The sequence below is a fragment of the Anastrepha ludens genome, chromosome 3 (assembly GCF_028408465.1).
Source record: "Anastrepha ludens isolate Willacy chromosome 3, idAnaLude1.1, whole genome shotgun sequence".
In the NCBI taxonomy this organism is placed as follows: domain Eukaryota; kingdom Metazoa; phylum Arthropoda; class Insecta; order Diptera; family Tephritidae; genus Anastrepha; species Anastrepha ludens.
In genome coordinates this window covers 108,044,499-108,066,184 of record NC_071499.1, presented here as the reverse complement: position 1 = coordinate 108,066,184, position 21,686 = coordinate 108,044,499, and the positions used below count along the sequence as shown (strand labels likewise).

Sequence of the window (21,686 nt, the reverse complement as noted above, 5' to 3'; positions counted from 1 at the left end):
GCCGGGCCCGGAGATCTCAGAGGGGCCCGGACTCGAGAGCAATTCGAATTATATGAATTAGACATAATTGGAAAGGGCCCGCATTTGCAATTCTCCCCCGGGGCCCGATATGCTCTCTACGGCCTTGACTGTAAGCGTTTGAATTCGAATGGCCTATCTATGAACATATCATATTCGATTCCTCTGTGTAAAAATAGATGGTCATACTGATTTTCATGACAATTTTCATGAACGGGGCACAAGTTTTTATTCTGCAGCGCCACCTGGTGGCGAGTGGCATCAATGAGCATATTCTACAAACCTTCTCCGTGGAAACATACATATGGGTTGTTCAATAGGTGCGCTTCAACTTTTTTTTGATAGGGAGGGCGAACGACGCAATATTTTTTATTTTTCGCTTGTCATTTGTAAACTTCATTAGCATACATTTTATCATGGAACTCTACACACTTGAGCAACGATTGCAAATCGTGCAAATTTTTTATGAAAATAATCGTTCTATTGCTGCTACTTTAAGAGCATTACGGTCATTTTACGGTCCATTTAACAAGCCGTCCCGTTTTGGGGTTATGTGAAGTCATTGGTCTACAGTAACAAGCCGGCGACGATTTGTGAGCTCAGAGCCAATATTGAACGCGAAATTGCTGGAATTTCGGCCGATTTATGCAAAAGAGTGGTCGAAAATTGGGTTCAACGATTGGACTTCGTAAAACGTGCACGCGGTGGTCATGCAAAAGAAATCGAATTTCATACTTAAATGTATATGTTGAAACTCGATAATAAAAAAAAAATTTGTTAAAAAAGTCAAACCGTTTGTGTTTTATTCAAAAAAGTTCAAAAGTTGAAGCGTTCTTACTGAAAAACCCTATATATACCAATTTTTATAATAATCGGTCCAGTGGTTTTTGAGTTCATTTTTATATATAAAATATATTTCAAATAATATATATATATATTATATATTTATATACATTAGGGCGGGTCGATTTCAAAAACGCTCATTGCTCTTTGAAAATCGTATTCTAGGGATCAAAATAAAAAACTTTGCCGAAGGAACCATACCTCTAAAACGAATTCTGATGTCCCCCAATTTGGGTCCCCACAAATCGACCCGGCCTAATATATATGTATGAGTCACGATGAGGTTTGCAATATTTCTTATCATGATTTATGGTCCATTACCATGATAATGGTAATGGTTGTACGGGTTAGGCTAAGGCCTTTATGCACTGCGACCAGAAATTGCGCGATTTTTATTCCAAATTTTCAGTATTTGTAAAAATATTTTTTTTTTGTAATATGTACATATGTAGTATATTCGAAATCAAAAAAGCGCCCCTCTAAATAATAAGAATAATAATAAAGGATTGTTCCCTTTTGGTTGACTGTGTTTTTCTTATTTCGCTTTGTTCTTCTCTCTCTCATCGTTCGTTTGGCAGTTCGCTCCTCACATTTATTCTGCACGGTAATAATAGAATTTTAATATAGTTTGGAGCATTATTTATTAAAAATATAAATGTTTATGTTTATAAGTGAATATTGTGACTTTTCTGTGTTTGTATTTAAGTGAAATAAGCGTCTTTAATAGGGCATTTTTTCAAACGAGAGCGAATATCTCCCGCGAACCACACAGGTCGAAGACGTAAACGTGCCTATTGGCTGAGTTTGGCAGCCGGGGGACTAAATAAGACTGCCTTCGAACGGAACCCTCCCGATATCAGATGACGGGAAAACAAACAAGAAACAAACGGACAAAATGACTGGAAAACATAAGGACGCATCGACAGCACGGACTGATAAAAAAACGAACACGCGGACAAAACCACAGGACAAGCAAACAGATAGACAGGAGAAAGGGATGGACGCACTTAAAAAACAGTTGAACAAATGGACAAGTCGTACGAGCAAGGATGAACTGAGGATGACTGAGGTACCCTCAGAGGATGAGCTCTTGGCCTCCAGCCAAGAAACAGTTGAGGGCAAAGCTGTGGGCTACAGTACGCCAACAACTATAAATCAACCAACAACATCCAATAAAGCCATGGAGCAAAAGCGTGGTAACAAAGGTCCCTCGAGACATAAACTCTACCAGAGGTCTCGCGCTATCCTTGGCAGGATTCGAAAAAACGAGACCGAAGGTAAACTTCATCCCAAAGATGAGACCGACAAGGCAAGGTGTCAAATGTTGGTTGACGAATACTTGGCATTCCAAGCCGCCAATAAGACAGATGGCGAAAAACGAAACCGCTCGCATGACGAAACTGGGAAGGCAACAAAGAAGCACAAGATCTCGGATCAGGGTGCAGTTGCCTCCAAATCTACCAAGCGATTTAGTGAGGTGGCATTGGTAGATGAAACTTCTAACTGCGGAAAACCAATGCTGGACAAGTGGTCAGAGATTGGGGTACGGTTGTCTCGCATAGTCGTTGACCATGTCATGGTGAACCCAGATGGCCAAACCCTAGGTTTCGACTCGGTGGAGGTAGTCCATGGTTACCGTGTCATTAAATGCGATGACCAATTCTCACTGCATTTTCTGACAAACGTGATTGGTAAAATCGAGAACAGCTGGGATGGATTGAAACTCAAGCTAATTCCGGATAGCGAGATTCCACGAAGGCCGAGGGCTCGCATCTGGGTACCAAACATGGAGTTTGAAGCCAATCAATTAATTCCCTACCTTCAGGCGCATAATCGCTCGGTGCCGATGACCGATTGGTCGATCATCAAAGCGGAGGCTCCGCAAAGGCACAGCATGTCTTTCCTCCTTCTAATTACATAAGAGAGCCTGGGAAGTTGACAGAAAATACAAGTTGCCACATCTAGAAATTACAGTGGCTGTTAAGCATACGTACATATATAAGCAGAAGCACGTATGCACAAGAATATCAGTTGTTTCGCGAATGCTCATGATTCGTTACAATATCTTTAAATTTTCGATAAAAGTAGGTTCGAAACAGTCGGAGATTATTTCATAATTACTAATTAACCAATGCAAATTGAGTATATACGGATGCGCCATTAAGAAACAGTTACTTTATTTTTGGCGATTTTGACAAGCCTGACGTCAGCTCATTTCGTAATACAAAATAAACGAACAAAACAAACAAAAGTTGAAAAAATTACAAGTTTGTGGAAATACAGTGAATATTACCAAGCCATATTGTTATTGGTGAGATTTAAAAAAGATTCCTGACCTTGTTGATTTTTGTGTCATCAAAGGTCTATCGTACCTGCAGATAACCTGTAAATCCTGCCTGGATCTTTCTTCTGACCATTCGCCAGTGATAATCACAATAAATGGTAAACTCGAAAATAGGCCCCAAAACTGCCAACTTACCAACAGCCGTACAAATTGGACTCAATTTAAAACCATTTTGACGTCGACACTTGGCATAAAAGTTGCTCTAAAAAACGAGGAAGATATATTCGAGGCTACTGAATATCTAACAAAATGCATCCAGGATGCAGCGTGGTCATCCACCACTTATGTGAGTCCTCATACTCGTACTCAAAGAAATTCAAACATCGGTATCTTCCTAAGAAACAAACTGAAAGAGAAACGCCAGGCAAGAAAAATATGGCAACAAACAAGATTTCCTGAATATAAAAGCCGTTTTAACAAATTATCAAAAGAAATAAAATTATTATTGAAAGAGCAACACGATAAAGAAATGAGGCAGTTTCTATGGGGTTTGGAACCAACACACCTCACCAATTATTCCCTGTGGAAAGTCAGCAAAAAAGTAAGTACCACAAAAGAGCACCGTCCTCCACTTCGTAAAAAAGATGGTTCATGGGCGAAAACCGCAATCGAGAAATCTGAGCTTTTTTCTAAATATCTAAAAGATATTTTTACACCAAACGATACTGAAGCTGATCTTTGTTTTGACAGCACTGTTGCTGCCTTTTTAAACGAACCCTACCAAATGGAGCTACCAATGAAAAAGTTCACCAAAAGTGAAATAGTTAGCACTATTAAAAAGCTAAAAGATCACAAGGCCCCAGGATATGATCGCATCACGGCCGAAATTCTCAAAAAACTACCTCCTGAACCCTATAATTTCATTACCTATTTGTTTAATGCGTGCTTAACCAGAAACATTTTCCCAGCTCAATGGAAAGTAGCAGAAATTAAAATGGTGCTCAAAACAGGAAAACCAGGCGATGAAGTGAAATCCTATCGCCCTATCAGTCTTCTACCAATACTGTCAAAAGTTTTTGAAAAGATCTTCCTTAAACGTTTAATGGTTTTTATCGAACGCAAACAAATAATTCCGAAACATCAGTTTGGTTTCAGGAATGAGCATTCGACAATTGAGCAAGTCCATAGACTTGTCGAAAAAATACAAACAGCGCTCGATCGAAAACAAATCTGTTCAGCAGTTTTCCTGGACATATCACAAGCCTTCGACCGAGTGTGGCATCAAGGCCTACTCTTTAAAATAAAAAAGAAATTACCACTAAATGCCTATTTGCTCCTTAAATCATATCTAAACCAACGAATGTTCTACGTAAATTACGAAAATGAAATTTCCAATTTCCAACAAATTAAAGCTGGGGTCCCACAAGGCAGTATATTAGGTCCAATCCTCTACTTAATTTTTACTCGCGATCTGCCAACCACAAAAGGTGTACTAACTGGCACTTTTGCCGATGACACCGCTATTATGGCGACAGCAGTGGATCCCGTAGAAGCCTCTTATATGCTCCAAATAAGCATAAATAAAATCTCCAAATGGCTCCGGAGCTGGCGGTTGAAAGTAAACGAACATAAATCCCAACACGTAACCTTTACCACAAAAAGAACCACCTGCCCTCAAATCAACTTAAACCGTATTCCAATTCCGCAATATCTCGGCATTCATTTGGATAAACGGCTTACGTGGAAAACGCATATCTTTACAAAAAGGAAAGCTCTAGGTTTAATATTTCGTAATATGTACTGGCTGCTAAACCGCAAATCCACCCTATCAATGGACAACAAACTTATCCTCTACAAATCTGTGATAAAACCAGTCTGGACTTACGGAATCCAACTGTGGGGTACTGCGTCAAATTCAAACTTGGAAATCCTGCAGCGTTTCCAGTCCAAGACTCTACGCACCCTAGTCAACGCTCCGTGGTACGTGACAAATGCCCAAATTCATCGGGACCTAGACATCCCTTCAATAAAAGAGGAAATACAAAATGTAACCAGTAAATACCGAAATCGACTTCAATCGCACCCAAATGAACTGGCCTCTACCCTGATGTCACCATCATGTCTTTTTTAAGGTTGAAAAGAAAAACACCAATTCAGCTCGTCCAAGAGCCATCTATAAAATATTGAATTTATTTAATAGAAAGGATATTTCACTGGAAATATTCCTTTAATACTAAAATCAAAGCCACTCTTAAATGTAACCAAATATTTGTAAAATGTCTTCTAAGAATTGTAAGTATAGACAGAATACAAAATAAAGTTTTAAAATAAAAAAAAAAAAAAAATAAATAAAAAAATAAAAAAAAAGATTTAAACTAAGTTAAACTAGTTTTTGCGTTTTATGCGGAAGACGCCGTGGTTAGAAAGTATGTGTGTGTGCGTATAATTCCTTGTGTTTGGTTGCTTCCATTGCTTTTGCCTACTCTCCGTCTTCACAAACAAGTAATTCCCCTTCCTTTTGCTTATTTATCCATTTTCTCTTACGACACGGCGAATTCGAAAGTCGCATTTGTTTCTCTATCATTCTTGAAAGTGAACTGTCAAAATAGTCAACAGTTTGTAAAACCAAAGCACAAGATTGGAAAGGTAATTAAAATACATTCCTTTGATGTAGAAACTTCTTAATTTTTTTGTGAAAAAACACTGAAGAACATTTAATTAACAAGTTTTAATTTGGGTGAAACGCGCAAATGCCTTGTTCGCATGACAATTTTCACTCCATTTTTAAATCTAAAAAGTTTTCCAGTATATATTCTATTAATTTAAAGCACTTATTCGAGCATTTTTTAAATTTTTGTTCAACCTTAAACAGAACACCAACAAAAGTAAAAACATAAACTATGGATGACGACACATCTTCAGCGGTTTTTGTTTACAAATGGCGGTCGCAAAGATCTTCAATAATGCGTTCACAGGAAATCACCATGAATGAGGGTAAAGATCACAGCATAAAAAAGTCTAGGGGGCTATTCAATAAAATAATAAATTGGGTTCAATCGGGCTAACTTGGCGACCAAATTGCTGCAGAATATCGTGAAACTATTTTTCCCGGAACTTCGTTTGGAATAAATTGATTGTTATATTGGCTGATCAGGACTATGACAGAGTTATACTAGTTTCTTGAAGTGCCAAACACATTATTTCCAAAAGCCATTTTCAGTGGGATGCGGGCCAAAATCTTTTTCACGAAAAAAATTATCCAAACCATTTAATGTGCTGAAGATTTTGCTTAATTGGCTAAGAATTTCGTGTATCGTAAAAAAATTTTAAACGCATTTTTTAGAAGTTAAATATTCCAAGTTGGGCTGACTCATAATTTGAACAAATTGATTAAACTTTAACTTTGTATTCGCAATTACACTATGGAAATACTGAAGTACATCATCATACATCATGGAAATACTGATGGAACTTTTCGATATATTACATCATTTCAATATTTTTAGAATGCATTCTTTGTTTTTTTTAATTTGAAAATTTTTAAATGCGTTATTTTCTATTGCGAATATATTTTTGGCAGCGCAAGTATATTTTGAAGAATTTCTTCTTGACTTTGAGGAACTGCTACAACATAATTTATTCAAAGAAATTTCCTTCAGCAGCTACAACTCTTTCACATATTTGAGGTAGCGCATAAATTCCGTTCCAATAGTACCGCTCACCTCTTGAGGCCAAAAACGTATCGACCCAATTTTTGATACCTTTAACACCAGTGAAACGTATTCCCGACAAGGCATGCTGTATTGATTGAATCAAGTGGTAGTCGGGAAGGGCAATATCTAGGCTATACGGCGAGTGTGGTAAGATTTCCGTCCGCTAGTTCCCAAATATGTTTTAACGGATGGCGCAACCTGTGGAAGATCAATGAGTCGTTTCTGGACGCCCATTACGGCCGTTTTTGGTTCAATGTCAGTAGCGTTATTTATTTTTACTTTAAAAAATTTTGAGACTTTAAACGCAACGTTTAGTGGTATGTATAGTAGAGCCCTTAATTGTTAGGAATGTGGCTAAATGTTTGTCCTCATTAGGAAGTCCGCAAGTTTCTTTGATATGAAGTTCTTTTCGACACCCATAAGTTGTTCTGTGAGTGTCGTTCTGCTCTTATGTTATTCAATAATATCTTACTGCCTCTGTTCATTTATTATTAAATTCATCACAAGGCCATGGTCAATTTCAAGAATGATTAAAATTTAACACATTTGGTTCATGTTCATATATATGTATATGTATATTCAATTGCTTTAACGCACAAAAAATTAAATTACAATAAATATTTAGAACAGTACAGGTCGGTAAAAGAAGATAAATTTGCTTAGAACTTGGTTCTAACTGTGGGATTCGATTTTTTAAAACTCAAATTTTTCTATGCCGTGAGCTTTTGCTTGCTCCATGAAACAATGACCGTAGACTTCTGCTGCCTCACAAGGATCATCCGGTACTGCGGTACCCGCACAAGCGTCTATGATTTCAGTGGCCGTCTTCATTTTTGTCTCATCGCCGTCTGCGTATGTCGCGGCATGTTCTAAGGCAACCGCCGTAATGAATTTGCCACCATCGTTCATCTAAATTTTAATATAGTAAAATTAAATGTTATTTAGATAAAATGCCAAACTCTTGAAGAAAACCTAATATTTGCTGAGAAACACTTACCACCCCGTATTTCTTCATCAAGCAAGCGCGTAAGCATTTGCCTTCTTTGCCAGCGGCAGGAAGTTTTTTGACCAATTCCTCAATATCGGCTGTGGAATATTAACCGTTAGGTATTGCAGAAACTAAGCAATACATTTGTTTTTATAATAAAACTCCATACTTACAGGAAGCAGCACCAACTTCTTCGCGGCATTCCTCCATTCTGGTCACGAACTGCTTAATTGCCTCCTCTTTGTTGAAGGCTTTGGAGAGTGTTCCGCTCAAGATGCAAAATATAGCTATCAGGATGAGTTTGGCCATTGTAAATGTGTAAATACAATAAATTGTAAAAACTAAACTTTGATTTGATTTGAGCTAGCCGACTTCAAAAGTTTTATTGCTGCTCTCTTCAAGTTGGCTGGGCTATTTATATGCGAGCATCTCCACTTCCGATATATTTAGCATACTTACATTAGCATGCACATACTACAAAGGTGCAAATCTATTGTTGCAATATGTGTAAGAATATGTGTGTTTACTGTTTTTGGGCTTTCAAATTGTTTATAATTGAATTATTATTTACTATCATTGTTATTCGTTGCTGAAATTAAATCTCTCAGCTGTGAAATTATAAGTTACCTCTGCATCAGATACCTTGGCGTCTATACATACAAAGTACCGTATCCGTTGCCGTCCAATTGTTTTACGCTTGGTCATTGGGTAGAGGGTTGACGCGATACACATACACACACACATGTGGGCGCAGCCGTACATACATTTTTGCACCCGCGTTTTTGAAAAATCGCAAACAAAACATTAAAGGCTTGATTAGAAAATAAAGTACTCACGCTTTTGTACTTAAATATTTACAGTAGATGTGCACACATACATACATACATACGTATATATAAGTAATTAATATTCAGTCAAACCTCTACATCTCTACATACGTACATATGTATAAAATCGTAGAAAATTTCTTCGAAATAGCATCACTCAAAAACTATTGCCCCGATGTCAACATTTTTTTACCGTTAAAAAATCTGTGGATCATAAATGGTTTGCCCCATTAGCAGGGTGTTGCTGTATACATGTTTGTATTGAAAAAGTAATTCATTAAAAGATATGCATCAGTATTAAAGCGTGAGTATCTAGGCAAACGTTTTGACTGAAAACTATACCAAAACAATGTTTTTACAACCTTATTGAAAAGTATCAACTTATCAAAGCTTTATTTGAATATTAAGGTATAAGTGCCAAATAAGCGGTTGCCGTAGCCGAATGGGTTGGTGCGTGACTACCATTCGGAGTTCAGAGAGAACGTAGGTTCGAATCTCTGTGAAACATAAAAATTTAGAAAAAGTTTTTTCTAATAGCGCTCGCCCCTCGGCAGACAATGGGAAACCTCCGAGTGTATTTCTGCCATTAAAAAGCTCCTCATAAAAACTATCTGCCGTTCGGAGTCGGCTCAAAACTGTTGGTCTTTCCATTTGTGGAACAATAACAAGACACACGCCACAAATAGGAGCAGGAGCTCGGCCAAACTCCTAAAATGGGTGTAAGCGCCAATTGTACATATCGAACACATGTTTTTAAATTTTGTTTTGGTGATACACAGTTGCGAACACGAACACAGTAACAGTACTAAGAAAATTAAAAATTTTTTCAAACGATTTTTAATCTATGAACTTATCAATTTGAAAGAGAAGTACGGATGCTCCAAGAGAAGTGGTAGAAAACCAAAACTTAACGCTAGAGATGTTTGGGAAATCAAAAGTTAAGCGCTATTAATAAATCAAATAGCCGTGCTGAAATTAAACACGTCCTAAAGGGGTCCCGGTGGTCTAGAGCTCGAAAATGTAGGGTATTTTCAGATATTTTTATACAATAAAAAAATGAAAAACGTTATTTGAATTTTTTAGGCTTTTTATTTAACTTCTTTTACATACAAATATGAAAAAAATAACTTTTTTTAAAAGTCAGAGTTGCCATTCAGCGGCTCAAGGATAACAAAGCGGCTGGCGCTGACGGCTTGCCCGCTGAATTGTTCAAGACTGGCGGCGATGTGCTGATAGGGAGCATGCATCAGCTCATTTGCAAAATATGGCTAGCAGAAAGCATGCCCGACGATTGGAATCTCAGTGTCCTTTGTCCTGTACTGAAGAAGGGTGACCCGACGATCTGCACCAACTACCGGGGCATCAGTCTTCTAACCATCGCGTACAAGGTCCTGTCTAGCGTCCTATGTGGAAGACTTAAGCCGTTTGCCAACACACTGATCGGGCCTTATCAGTGCGGCTTCAGAAGTGGTAAGTCCACCATCGACCAGATTTTCACATTACGCCAAATCCTGGAAAAGACCCATGAAAAGCAAGTCGACACCCATCATCTTTTTGTCGACTATAAAGCTGCGTTCGATAGCCCGATAAGGGATTGCCTGTACGCCACCATGTCTGAGTTCGGTATACCAGCAAAGCTCATACGGCTTTGCAGAATGACGTTGAGCAACACAACCAGCTCCGTCAAGGTAGGAAATAACCTCTCCGAGCCATTCAGTACCATTCGAGGTTTCAGACAAGGCGATCCACTGTCATGCAACCTCTTCAACTTCGTGATGGAAGGGGTGCTCCGAAAAGCAGGTGTTCATCGTAATGGCACTATTTTCTACAAATGTGTCCAGCTCCTTGCGTACGCCGATGACATTGACATTATCGGCCGCTGTAAGCGAGATGTCACGGCTGCGTTTTCTGCTATCGAGAAGGAATCATCACGAGTGGGTCTGGCGGTGAACGAGGGTAAAACAAAGTATATGCTGTCTACAACGCGGAACACACGGCGTGTAGGAACGCACGTCATTGCGGACAACTATACTTTCGAAGTTGTGCCGGAATTTATTTATCTTGGCACCGCCGTTAACAGCAACAACGATATCAGCCTGGAGATCAAACGGAGAATCACTCTTGCTAATATTTGTTACTATGGGCTAAGTAAGCAATTGAGTAGTCGAGCCCTCTCTCGCATGACCAAACTGACACTTTACAAGACGCTCATCATACCCGTGTTGCCTTATGGCGCAGAGGCATCGGTAGTGTCACAAAGCAATGCAGCCGCTCTTGGGGTGTTCGAGAGAAAAGTTCTTCGGAAGATCTTCGGTTCTGTGCGCGTTGGCGAAGTCTACCGTTCAAGAATGAATGACGAGCTGTATGAGCTCTACGCCGACATTGACGTAGTTCAACGCATCGCCGTCCAACGCCTGCGTTGGCTAGGGCATGTCGTGCGTATGGATGAAGAAGCTCCAGCAAAAAAGGTGTTCGAGGGCGAAGTCCAGGGGAGCCGACGCAGAGGAAGACCATTGCTCCGGTGGAAAGACCAGGTGGAGGAAACCCTATGGTCGCTTGGTGTACAGAATTGGAGAAGGCGCGCGCGGAGCAGAGGCGCCTGGAGAGAGCTAGTGAGGTCGGCCGTAACTCGGTAACGGGTTGTTATGGCCACCTAAGTAAGTAAGTAAGTAACTTTTTTTAATTTTAAAAATTTTAATTTTTTTTAATTTTAATAATTTGAATTATGAAATTATTAATAAGTATGACTGTACCTATGTTCCGTACTAGAAAAAAATGATGAAATATGATTCTAGTACGGACAAGAGCCATTGATGTTGTGAACACCATATTAAAATTTTAAATTTCAAATTTCAAATTTCGGTTGAATAGTTTTTATTTTTTTTGACAACACTAGGCCGAAAAATATAGTTTCGAGATAATTGAGTTTAATGCTTTGAGGGGGGATATTTGCGACCATTGATGCCGCCGCGTGATGAATCTGACTCTACCTGCTAAAACGGCTGTAAAATCGAAAATACTGGAAATATCCTTCCAAAAATTTGACAGCATATTCTTAACCCTAGAGCCCTACCCAGGGTGCCCAGGCACCCTGCTGTTTAATCAAAGTGGTGTCATATTTTTATTTGGCGGTGCACATTTTTTTGTTTTGCCTATTTTCATAATATCACCCGTCCTTGACATTTCATCAGTTTTAAAATAATTTTTCCGCCGGTAAGTGGTTTAAACAATTAGCATTGTGTGCTGTAACACCAATGGGTAGGAAAATAAGTTAAATTTTTGTTCTAGTATTTGTGCTGCTTTTAAACTGCGCACAAAATGAATTTCCATTTAAAAACTGCAAATAAAGTGATTTTGAATTTCTAAGCTGTAAACAAAGTGATTTTATTGTTTTTGTGTTACAAAGTACATTTATTTTGTGGATTTAGTGTTGTAAGCAGTAAAGTGAAATGGCGGGTTCCAGAAGACAGTGGAGTGGTGATATCATTGAGCGACTTCTCGAGTGTGATTCTGATGAAGATGAATTTGTTGGAGGTGTAGACTCAGACGCTGAGCCGGATGAAATCATTCAAGATTTTCTTGACGAAGAAACTTCTTCAGAGGAGGACAAAATATTGGATAACTTACCAGAAAGAACAAGTGATTTTCTAAAAGTGTTCGATGTGCCCAAAAGAATGTACGGCTCAAACAGATATATATGGAGTGGAGAAGCTCCGCAATCATCTGGGCGAACTCCTCGACGAAACATTCTGCCCTATCACACAATCCATCGTAGCAAATCTCCGAATGTAAATGTCCGCTCCGAATCGGAGCAATTTTTTATCATGCAACCCATGTGAATTCGAAAAAGATGTTGCCATACGCATATTTTAAATTTTGACGTTTCGAAATCAAATGTTTTGCAATAAATTAAAATTTCAATAAAGACAAGCGTAAATAAATTTAATTAGACTGCAATATATATTGGAAAAACAAAGCTTTTAAGTGTTATGGATTCTTCGTTGATATTTTCTATAATGTTGGTGGAGGCGGAAGGTGAAAGAAGTAGATCGAATATGAAAATTCAACGAAAAATATTAAGGGACGCAAGCAATCCGCTCGATGTCGAGGACACAATGTAAGTATAGGAATAACTTCATAACTTCATGAAACTAAAAATTACCGCTTGAATAAGGCGGCGTTTTTGTACGTCTTAAGTGTCCTAGATGGAAATGCACGCTCAATGAGGTCGTGCTCCATCTCTTCGCTCCAGCATTTGTCTTCCGTATTACGTTTTTTTGCGGAGAGCAAAGATGGACTTTTATCAAAAATATGGATTTCCTGGTGCGATTTTATGTTTAGACGGAACACACATTAAAATTGTTGCGCCAGCTAAGGACAAATTCCTGTATTTTAATCGTAAAGGGTACTATAGCATCAATGCTATGATTGTAAGTCTTGAAAAAACTGATATTTCAAATATCTTTCTAATTTTTTTTTTATTGCAGATATGCGATAATAAAATGAGAATTCGCTACGTGAATGCGCAGTATCCTGGCAGCAACCACGATGCTCATATTTGGAACGTAAGCAGCGCGCGAAATTGAAAATAAATACCTAAACGGCGAACGAAACACTTGGCTTTTGGGTATGTGCATACACATATAGGCCGTTTGAATAATTTTTTGCTAAAATGATTTTATTTATTCCACAGAAGACGCTGGATATGCTTTAGAGCCATGGTTAATGACACCTTTTCGTTCACCTACAACAGGAAGCGCCGAAGGAAACTACAATAAAATACATGCAAAAGCCAGAAATATTATAGAAAGGACCATAGGTGTATTTAAGGACCGAATCAGATGCCTTCTGGGTGCTCGTGAGCTTTATTATGAACCTATGAAGGTTTGCCAAATAGTGAACGTTGCCGCAGCATTGCACAATATTTGTATCCATTATCGCGTGGTTGATGATTTTTCAGAAAATGTTGAAGAAAACCATTTTAATCAAACGTATGAACCTTCTCCTTCAACATATACTGATGCAGCTATTCGGATTAGGGAATCTATATCTTCAACATTAACACGACTATAGTATTCAATTAAAAAATAGCAAGAATTATATGTATTATGTATTATATGTATGACTGTTCTTTTTTGTTTTCCGCTAGCTTCCTTTTAATATAAGCCTTCCAGTCTAGCCATACCTAGTAAATACGATATATATACAATACATATATACATACAAGTAAGGCACAGTAAACATTTGTAGTTTTCAATAAAAAATGTGTATTAATTTTTTTTTTTGACAACGCTTCGAGGCTCTTATTCTCTACTTCTAACATTTGTTGTTTTATTTCATTTTCATTCAAGCACTCCATGTTTCTATGGTGCCAAAATGCTGCAGACTCTTTGCTTGGAAGTCCTTTTGAAGCGCTATCTGCTCTTTTATAAGATCTGCAGTACTTGTACCGACTCGCTTTTGGACAGTTGGTGCACGTCTCGTGAAAGAAGGACTGCAGTTATCCGACAGCATGGATACGTCCGGATCGGGTCCACTATTCTCTGCCTCGACAGTAGCAGGTAGTCCCACACTTACTGCGCCTGGGATACCGTGTGTGCTGGTCTCTAAAGCGGTCAGTCTGATGACTTCTTCTTCCATCTCATTAAAGTGGTGCTGCTTATATCGACCACCGCCAGTTGTTGTTTGCTCCCTCTTGTTTTCGGACAATTTTCGCTTTATATAAGCCTTCCAATCTAACCACACCTGAAATAAAAATATGTTGTGCAAACGGTTAATGTACTTATATACAGCCCTTTATTACATTTTCCCGGTTGATACATCTTTGGTTGGTGGGCCTATACTGTTAAGCTGCTTCGCAACATTTTGCCAAAACTCGGCTACCTCTTCCTTCGAGCATTTGGAGAACCCCTGAGCAATTTCTGGCTTCTCTTTTATTAGCTCCAACAAACTGGCATACTGCTGACGTGTTGTTACAACTTTGTACCTGTAAAAATCAAATAAAAGTTCATATACTTAAAAAATTCCTTTTTATTTATAGTTTAGTTAATATAGGACTTACATTTTACAGCTTTCTTATTTTTCTCCTTTTAAATTTTCTTTTTATTACTACTTCTAATTTTTGTCCGTTAGTCTAACGTTGTCGTAGAAAAATTGTACGAAACGGTAAGATTTGACGTTACGAGTGTATTCAGTGAATGCTACTCTACGAATTTCGAATGTGCGTTCGGAGCTATTCGAATTTCTTAGTTTCTACGAAAAACAGTCTAGGACGGATTCTATGATAGGGCTGATTATATTACACCCACCTGGTAATAAAGGACGTACCAAACAAATTTCTGCACCATTAGAAGCTTGGTCTTTATTTTTTGATGACGAATCTCTCCAACGTATTTTGTGTTACACTAATGCTGAAGTCAATTTACAACGTCAAAAATATAAAAACGATCGCCAAAACTACGCCGAAGATGATAGCTCTACAAGTATTAGGCCATCGTACACTCGGAACACTACCACTACTGAAATAAAAGTCTTGATGGGTTTATATTATTTGTCTGGAGTTTTAGAGATGAATTCTGTCACGGTAAAAGAATTATTTGATGAAGACACAGGAGTATCATATTTTAGAGCAACAATGTCTGGATCCAGATTTGAGTTCCTAACAAACTGTTTGAGATTCGACGATAAAAATACTCGTGAGGAACGTCGTAGAGAAGATCGATTAGCTCCAATAAGAGAATTACTTGATGAGATTGTGAAGAAAAGCACCAGTTCTTACACTCCAACAAGTTGTTGTACAATAGATAAGCAATTGCTTGCGTTCAGAGGCCGATGCCAATTTCGAATGTATATACCTAATAAACCTGACAAATATGGTATAAAAATAATATTGATGTGTGACTCAAAATCATTTTATGTGATAAACGCAGAGGCGTATTTGGGTAAAGAAAGTACACCGAAAACACAACCAGTTGCTGATTATTATCTTCAGTCTCTGACATCTCCCATACACGGATCTAACTGGAACCTGACATGTGATAATTGGTTCACGTCAATACCTTCCGCTACTACTTTACTGGAAAAGAACATAACATTAATTGGTACTTTGTAACAAATAAAGAGAGAAATTCCTTCACAAATGAAAGATACACCATCTTTTCAAAGAAATTCTGCTAAATTTGCATATAGCGGACCTCTAACTTTATTAGCTTACTGTCCACCTAAAGGCAGCCAAAAAAGGATACTCACCTTGTTATCAACGATGCACATTAAACCTGATAAAGATAAATCTGTTGTTTTGCCTGAAATGGTTGACTTTTACAACAAGACAAAAGGAGCAGTTGATACTTTTGATCAACTAAGTCACACTTATTCAGTGTCACGTAAAACCCTTCGATGGCCATTGTGCGTTTTCTTTGGATTACTAAACAGCGTTGGTATATATAAACTCGATTATACTAGTGAGCCTAAGTAACGCAACAAATAAAGAAAATGTACCGAATACACGTATTTTTTTAAAAACTTTGTCTCTCCAACTCATAACACCTTTTTTGGAAGAGCGCCAAAATTGGCGCACTTTGTCTACTAATATTCGCGAAATGATAAATGGCATACTGAAAACGTCCAGTGAACCTGATGCACCATCTGATGGCACCATAAATCAAGGGCGATGTAGATTCGGTCCTCATAAGAAAGACAGAAAAAGCAAGACTTTTTGCAGCAAGTGCAAAATACCTATGTATATGTGGAGAGCATCAAATAAAAATTTGTAGCAAATGTTCTAAAGCATGTTTTGTGATTTTTTTTTACAATTCAATACAAATTTAATCAATAAACACACTGAAGTTAAAAAAACCGAACTTTTATGTCTTATTTGGAAAATATAATCTATAAAAATTATGGGTGCTCAGGCACCCTGGATACGTCAATGTAAAATATGGGTAGGGATCTAGGGTTAAAAGCCTATACCTTCGAAATATCAAAAAAAAAAATCGATGTTTTGAAAATTCTCCACCACCGGGACCCCAAGCATTCGTTTTTGTCTTGACCAGCTATGGCTAAAAAAACTTTGAATCTTAGCTGGAATCCCGTATATTCTACAGATAATTTTCTTTGAAAAAAGTACTGGGAATTGGGCAATGAAACACAAAACATTAAATCGTGGTGAGCACCTAGGAATTTGTTGAATTTGTGTAATTTGTCTACATTGAGGACACGATTATTTTATTGATGTTGCAATACAAATTATATAGCAACATTCGTTATGTGCATTGGTAAAATATTTCAAAGGTGAGCTCTTTAACAGACCGTTATATGGGTCTGAGCGAATTTGATGGGCTGACGTCACTTGAGGAGGGTCTACATAAAAACTGAGACTGGTTGGTGATATACGTCGAAAATCAACCAATAAAACTTCGTTGCCGTCTGAACAACGACTGATTGGGCTACTACGCAATAAGACTGCCTTAGTGATGTAAGAAAACAAATGAACACAACCTTCACTCATGTTGCTTCGTTGCTATATGAGCAACGACTGCTTGGGCGAGTGTGTGAATAAATGTGAAATGATCGTGCGGAATTCAGCTGCCGAATTCCTAAGTGGCGCGCCAGCCAAAGTTCCCCGCAATTTTTTTTCTTCCTCAAGGATGATAGATTACCAGGTTTCCTATTTAGCTATGATGAAAAATAAAATCTTGGGGACTTCGGCTGACACGCCACGGGAGTTATTCGCAAGCCAAATTCGGCACGAATAACGGTATGATATCGGCCACACAATTAAATCTTTCACCATGTATCATCCCTGCGGAATGAGAATGGTTACTGATTTTTCCAGCCATAAACTTCAGATTACTGCTTATGAAATTCACCACAGCGTTGCGAGATGAAACGAAAGGAAATATGCATTGTTTTTAAAAGCAATCTTTTTCGGAATTAAGTGTACTAAAACAAAACAAAATTTACTTTCCAAGTCATTTCTTCTCCTTCTCTATAATAAATAGATAACGTCCATTTCAGACTACTTAAATTCAGAAAAAGATAACATATTTTAATAGTGCACTGATATGGTTTTTTCTTTTCTATTGATTTTCAGCAACCTAAGGGTATGATTAGAGATGAATAGTAAAGATTTTTTTTGTTTGAGAAAGTTCCTTTTGAATTTTACAACAAAATATTTCGAAAAGAAAATTTGCGTTGTTCTAATAAGTTTTTCTTTTTTTGGAAATTGCTGTCACGCCGTTTATTGGCATTGAGCTTTAATATTGTTTGCGAATTAATGTTGAATATTACAAAAATGTTGGTTAAAATGTCAAAAATAATGAAAATTCATAAAGATAAAAATGAAGGATCAAATAAATTTGTTACTTAAATTGTATTTGGTGACTCTAATATATATATATATATATATATGTATAAAGGGTTTTTCAATAAGGGCGGGTAGATGTTGAAATGGAATAAAATGGCGTTTGCTGAGTGGCACGTAGCGCCGTCCTGCTGGAACCAAATGTCGTCTAGGTCCATATGGTTCAATATGGGCCATAAGAAATTGGAAGGGCCACCACGTCTACCGAAAAATGGGCGCAATGCGCGCAACGTTTGCGTTAATGAACACTCATTTTGATAATTAAGTTTTATCATTTGAACGTGCTGTTCAATCGTGTAACTTGCCATGGTGATTTGGCATAAACAACTGAATAATAAACAAAAGATTTGACAGATCTCACCAAAACAAAATGGCTGCCTCAGGGCGCCAAAATCGACCCGCGCCAATTGAAAAACCCTTTAGTTATCACCAGGCTATGAAAATGGCAAAATGAATGAAACGAATGAAACCTTCAGCGTATTTGGAAAACCGAATTTGTAAACCTCTGGAATGTATTATTATTATTGTTATTATTAATTGATAAAGTTCATAAATCTATTTATGTGTTCCAAAGAATATTATCAACTTATTTTGTTACTTTTACAGGTAAATACTCGTAAAGGCTTTAAACCTCGCTGAGCACTTGTTATAAAGATCAGTCATTTTGACCGGTTTTGGTAGAAATAGGTATATTCAAACAGCTGGTAAATCTAGTGTTAAGTTCAACATTTTCATTTTCACTTCCCAAAATTATTTACGTAATGCGTGCATACATTTATACATACATTTGCATCTTGCACTTGCTGTTAACTTTAGATTGATTTTATAACCTTTTAGGGTAACTTATGATGCCATTTAATGTTATTGATGAATTTAGTGACATCAAAAGGCTTCAGTGGCGTGCTTGCTTTGTGAGTGATAAGCTGTGTCGGTTTTTATTAATTATTATTGAAATTATTATTACTATTTTACTTTAGTACAGCAGTTGACAACAAGTTACAAACATATACAAGGTGGCGCAAAATTAATTACCTCATAAGATTTATCATTTTTGAAAATGCGTCGTACGCCAACGCATTAAGGTCAAAATAAAGATTTCCATCACTCAAAATAGTTTTTATTGTATTTGGCAAACAAGTTAGTAAAGTCGGCCGCCGGTTGGTGCGAGATTATCATTCGGAAGTGCCTGAGTTCAAATCTCTGGGCATGAAACACCAAATTAAGATCAATGACAAATCTCCGAGTGCATTTTTGCCTGAAAAAGCTCTTAATAAAAACACCATCTGCCGTTCGTAAGCGACGTAGGGCCCTCTATTTGTAGAAAACATCAAGCTGCACAGCATAAATTGGAGGAGGAGATTTGGCCAACATTAAATAAAGGGTCTAAGCGCCAATTATGTTTAAATGTATAAAATTTATTGAAAAAATTATGAGGATTAATTTTGCGCCACCTTGTATAAAGATAATTAATAGCTGTATGCAATTTTTTTTTTATTTTTCCAAGTTTCATTAGGCTGGGGGCACCTCAAAACGTTATCCTAGGAAGCTAACATTTTGTGATTTTTATTAATTCTTATATTCGTAAAGACAGCATTGCATTGCTATGCTATTAAAAAAATATTAAAAAAAAGTTCCATATACAGGGTGGGCCATATAGCGTTTGCTTTTTGAACCACCTATTTTTTTGAGAATGGTAACACAAATGGCACGTCAAATGTGTTCATAATTTACTTAAAGGTTTGACATTTACGAAATGGGACGCTATACACTTGAACAAAATTGGGAAATATTGAAAACCTATTTCCAAAGTGGTGAGTCTTCTTCTTCTGATTTTCACATCGGTGGCTACGTCAATAAGCAAAATTGTCGGATTTAGGGCTCAGAAAATCCACACGTTACTGTAGAGAAGCAAATGCATCCACAACGAGTCACTGTTTGGTGCGGTTTTTGGTCTGGCGGCATCATCGGACCATTTTTTTTCGAAAATGAGCGAGGAGCCGCGGTTACAGTAAATGGCGAGCGTTACCGTGACATGCTCAACGAGTTTTTGTTTCCAAAAATTGAAGAGGATGACATGACCGACATTTGGTTTCAACAGGACGGTGCAACTTGTCACACTGCCAAAGTTACACTCGAACTTTTGGCTACCGTTTTTGAACACCGAATAATCAGCCGAAGTTCCGATATCAATTGGCCGCCTCGGAGCTGTGATTTAAGCCCGTTGGACTATTTTTTGTGGAGAGCCGTTAAGGACAAATGCTATGTGAACCATCCAGAGACGATTGATGCTTTAAAACACGAAATCGAAGTTGCCATTCATGAAATTGGAGCCCAAACAATCGAAAATGTGCTTAAAATTTGGGTTGATCGAATGGCCTACTGTAAAGCCAGTCGTGGCAATCATTTGAACGATATTATTTTTCATTCATAAGGGCAATGTTCAATCTTCAAAATTAAAACTCAATTTTGAAAAAATATTGATTAGTTTTTTTTTTTTATAGCCGATTCAAAAAGCAAATTTTACATGGCCCACCCTGTAGTATCGTTTCACCTTATTATGAGTCAATAGCAAAAATGACACTCAAGTTACTAATTATTCAATTTAATATTGAAACTAATAATTTTCCGCTTGACGTCTTTGCAAGTACCAAAGTTCAGAGCCATTTGAAACGGTGGTACGCACTCAGGTATTGTGAATACCTTAAAAGCATCAATTACTCATACTTACTAAAATTACATAAAATAATAAAAAAAATTAAAAAGCAAAGAATAAAAATAATCAAAACAAAAAATTAAAATAAAAAAAAGTACTTTTAACACGTATCTTCTTGTTTTCAATTCATAATACTTACCTAGTTATTACTAGCTTAAATCGAGTGGATGCGACGCATTGTGTTGCCCGATGACCTGGTTCTCCTTTTTGGACTTTGGGGAGGCAAGACAAGTATTTTCTGCGCTTGGATATGAGTTTTAGTTTGTTTGGTAGCGGGTCACATTTTTTTGTTGTGGTTATGCTGAGTTAAGTACCGGTGGAATTCTTACCATGATGACCATGTAGTTCCAACATCTTTAACTATAAAAATTTTACTAATGTGAACCATGCTGACTGCATTTCTGTTTCCAAATACATTTGATTCCAGCAAGACGGTGTGACTTTCAGATAGCATAACAATCGATTTATTGCGCTTTTCAAGCCATCATTGATGCCATACGACCAGATGTATTGAAAAAAGTTGTCAAAAATTGGACTGATCGAACTGGATGGAAATTGGACTGATGTAACTCGTAGCCACGGCGGACATCATAACCGGATATATTAAAAAAATAAATGCCATGAAATCATCTATCAGATTTAAATTAAAAAAATGCATTCCAACAATATTTCCGTTTTGCAATCTCATTTTAAGTTCTCAAACTCTTAAAAAACCATACCTGTGGGGGTATGTTTACATCAAAATAAGAAACTAAAGCCGAAGGAACCATACCTCTAAATGAATTCTGATGTCCTCCAATTTCAAAATATCACCATTTTTGGCCTTTACATGAAAAAATCAGCTAAATGGCTATGTTTTTTCTTTATTTTTATTTATTTAAAATAATATTTATTATTTATTTATAATAATATCTATTTTTTCTCTTAAGAAATTTATGT

General features: G+C 37.3%; 3 protein-coding genes across 3 annotated transcripts; 1 reads left to right on the top strand and 2 right to left on the bottom strand.

Annotated features, from left to right (window-relative positions):
- Positions 1 to 1,756: 1,756 nt before the first annotated feature.
- Positions 1,757 to 2,782, top strand: LOC128857649 (uncharacterized). The gene has a single exon (XM_054093397.1). It carries the CDS (start codon positions 1,757 to 1,759, stop codon positions 2,780 to 2,782), a length of 1,026 nt encoding a protein of 341 aa, XP_053949372.1.
- A 4,635-nt stretch (positions 2,783 to 7,417) lies between these two features.
- Positions 7,418 to 8,249, bottom strand: LOC128856699 (general odorant-binding protein 28a-like). Its single transcript, XM_054092014.1, has 3 exons — positions 8,020 to 8,249; positions 7,856 to 7,944; positions 7,418 to 7,767 (listed from the first exon to the last, which is right to left on the bottom strand). Exons 1-3 carry the CDS (start codon positions 8,153 to 8,155, stop codon positions 7,552 to 7,554), a joined length of 441 nt encoding a protein of 146 aa, XP_053947989.1. The 5' UTR covers positions 8,156 to 8,249; the 3' UTR covers positions 7,418 to 7,551.
- Positions 8,250 to 14,019: 5,770 nt separating this feature from the next.
- LOC128857648 (uncharacterized) lies at positions 14,020 to 21,135 on the bottom strand. The gene is made up of 3 exons (XM_054093396.1): positions 21,077 to 21,135; positions 14,494 to 14,659; positions 14,020 to 14,418 (listed from the first exon to the last, which is right to left on the bottom strand). The coding sequence occupies exons 1-3, from the start codon at positions 21,133 to 21,135 to the stop codon at positions 14,020 to 14,022; spliced, it is 624 nt and encodes a 207-aa protein (XP_053949371.1).
- Between the last annotated feature and the right edge of the window lie 551 nt (positions 21,136 to 21,686).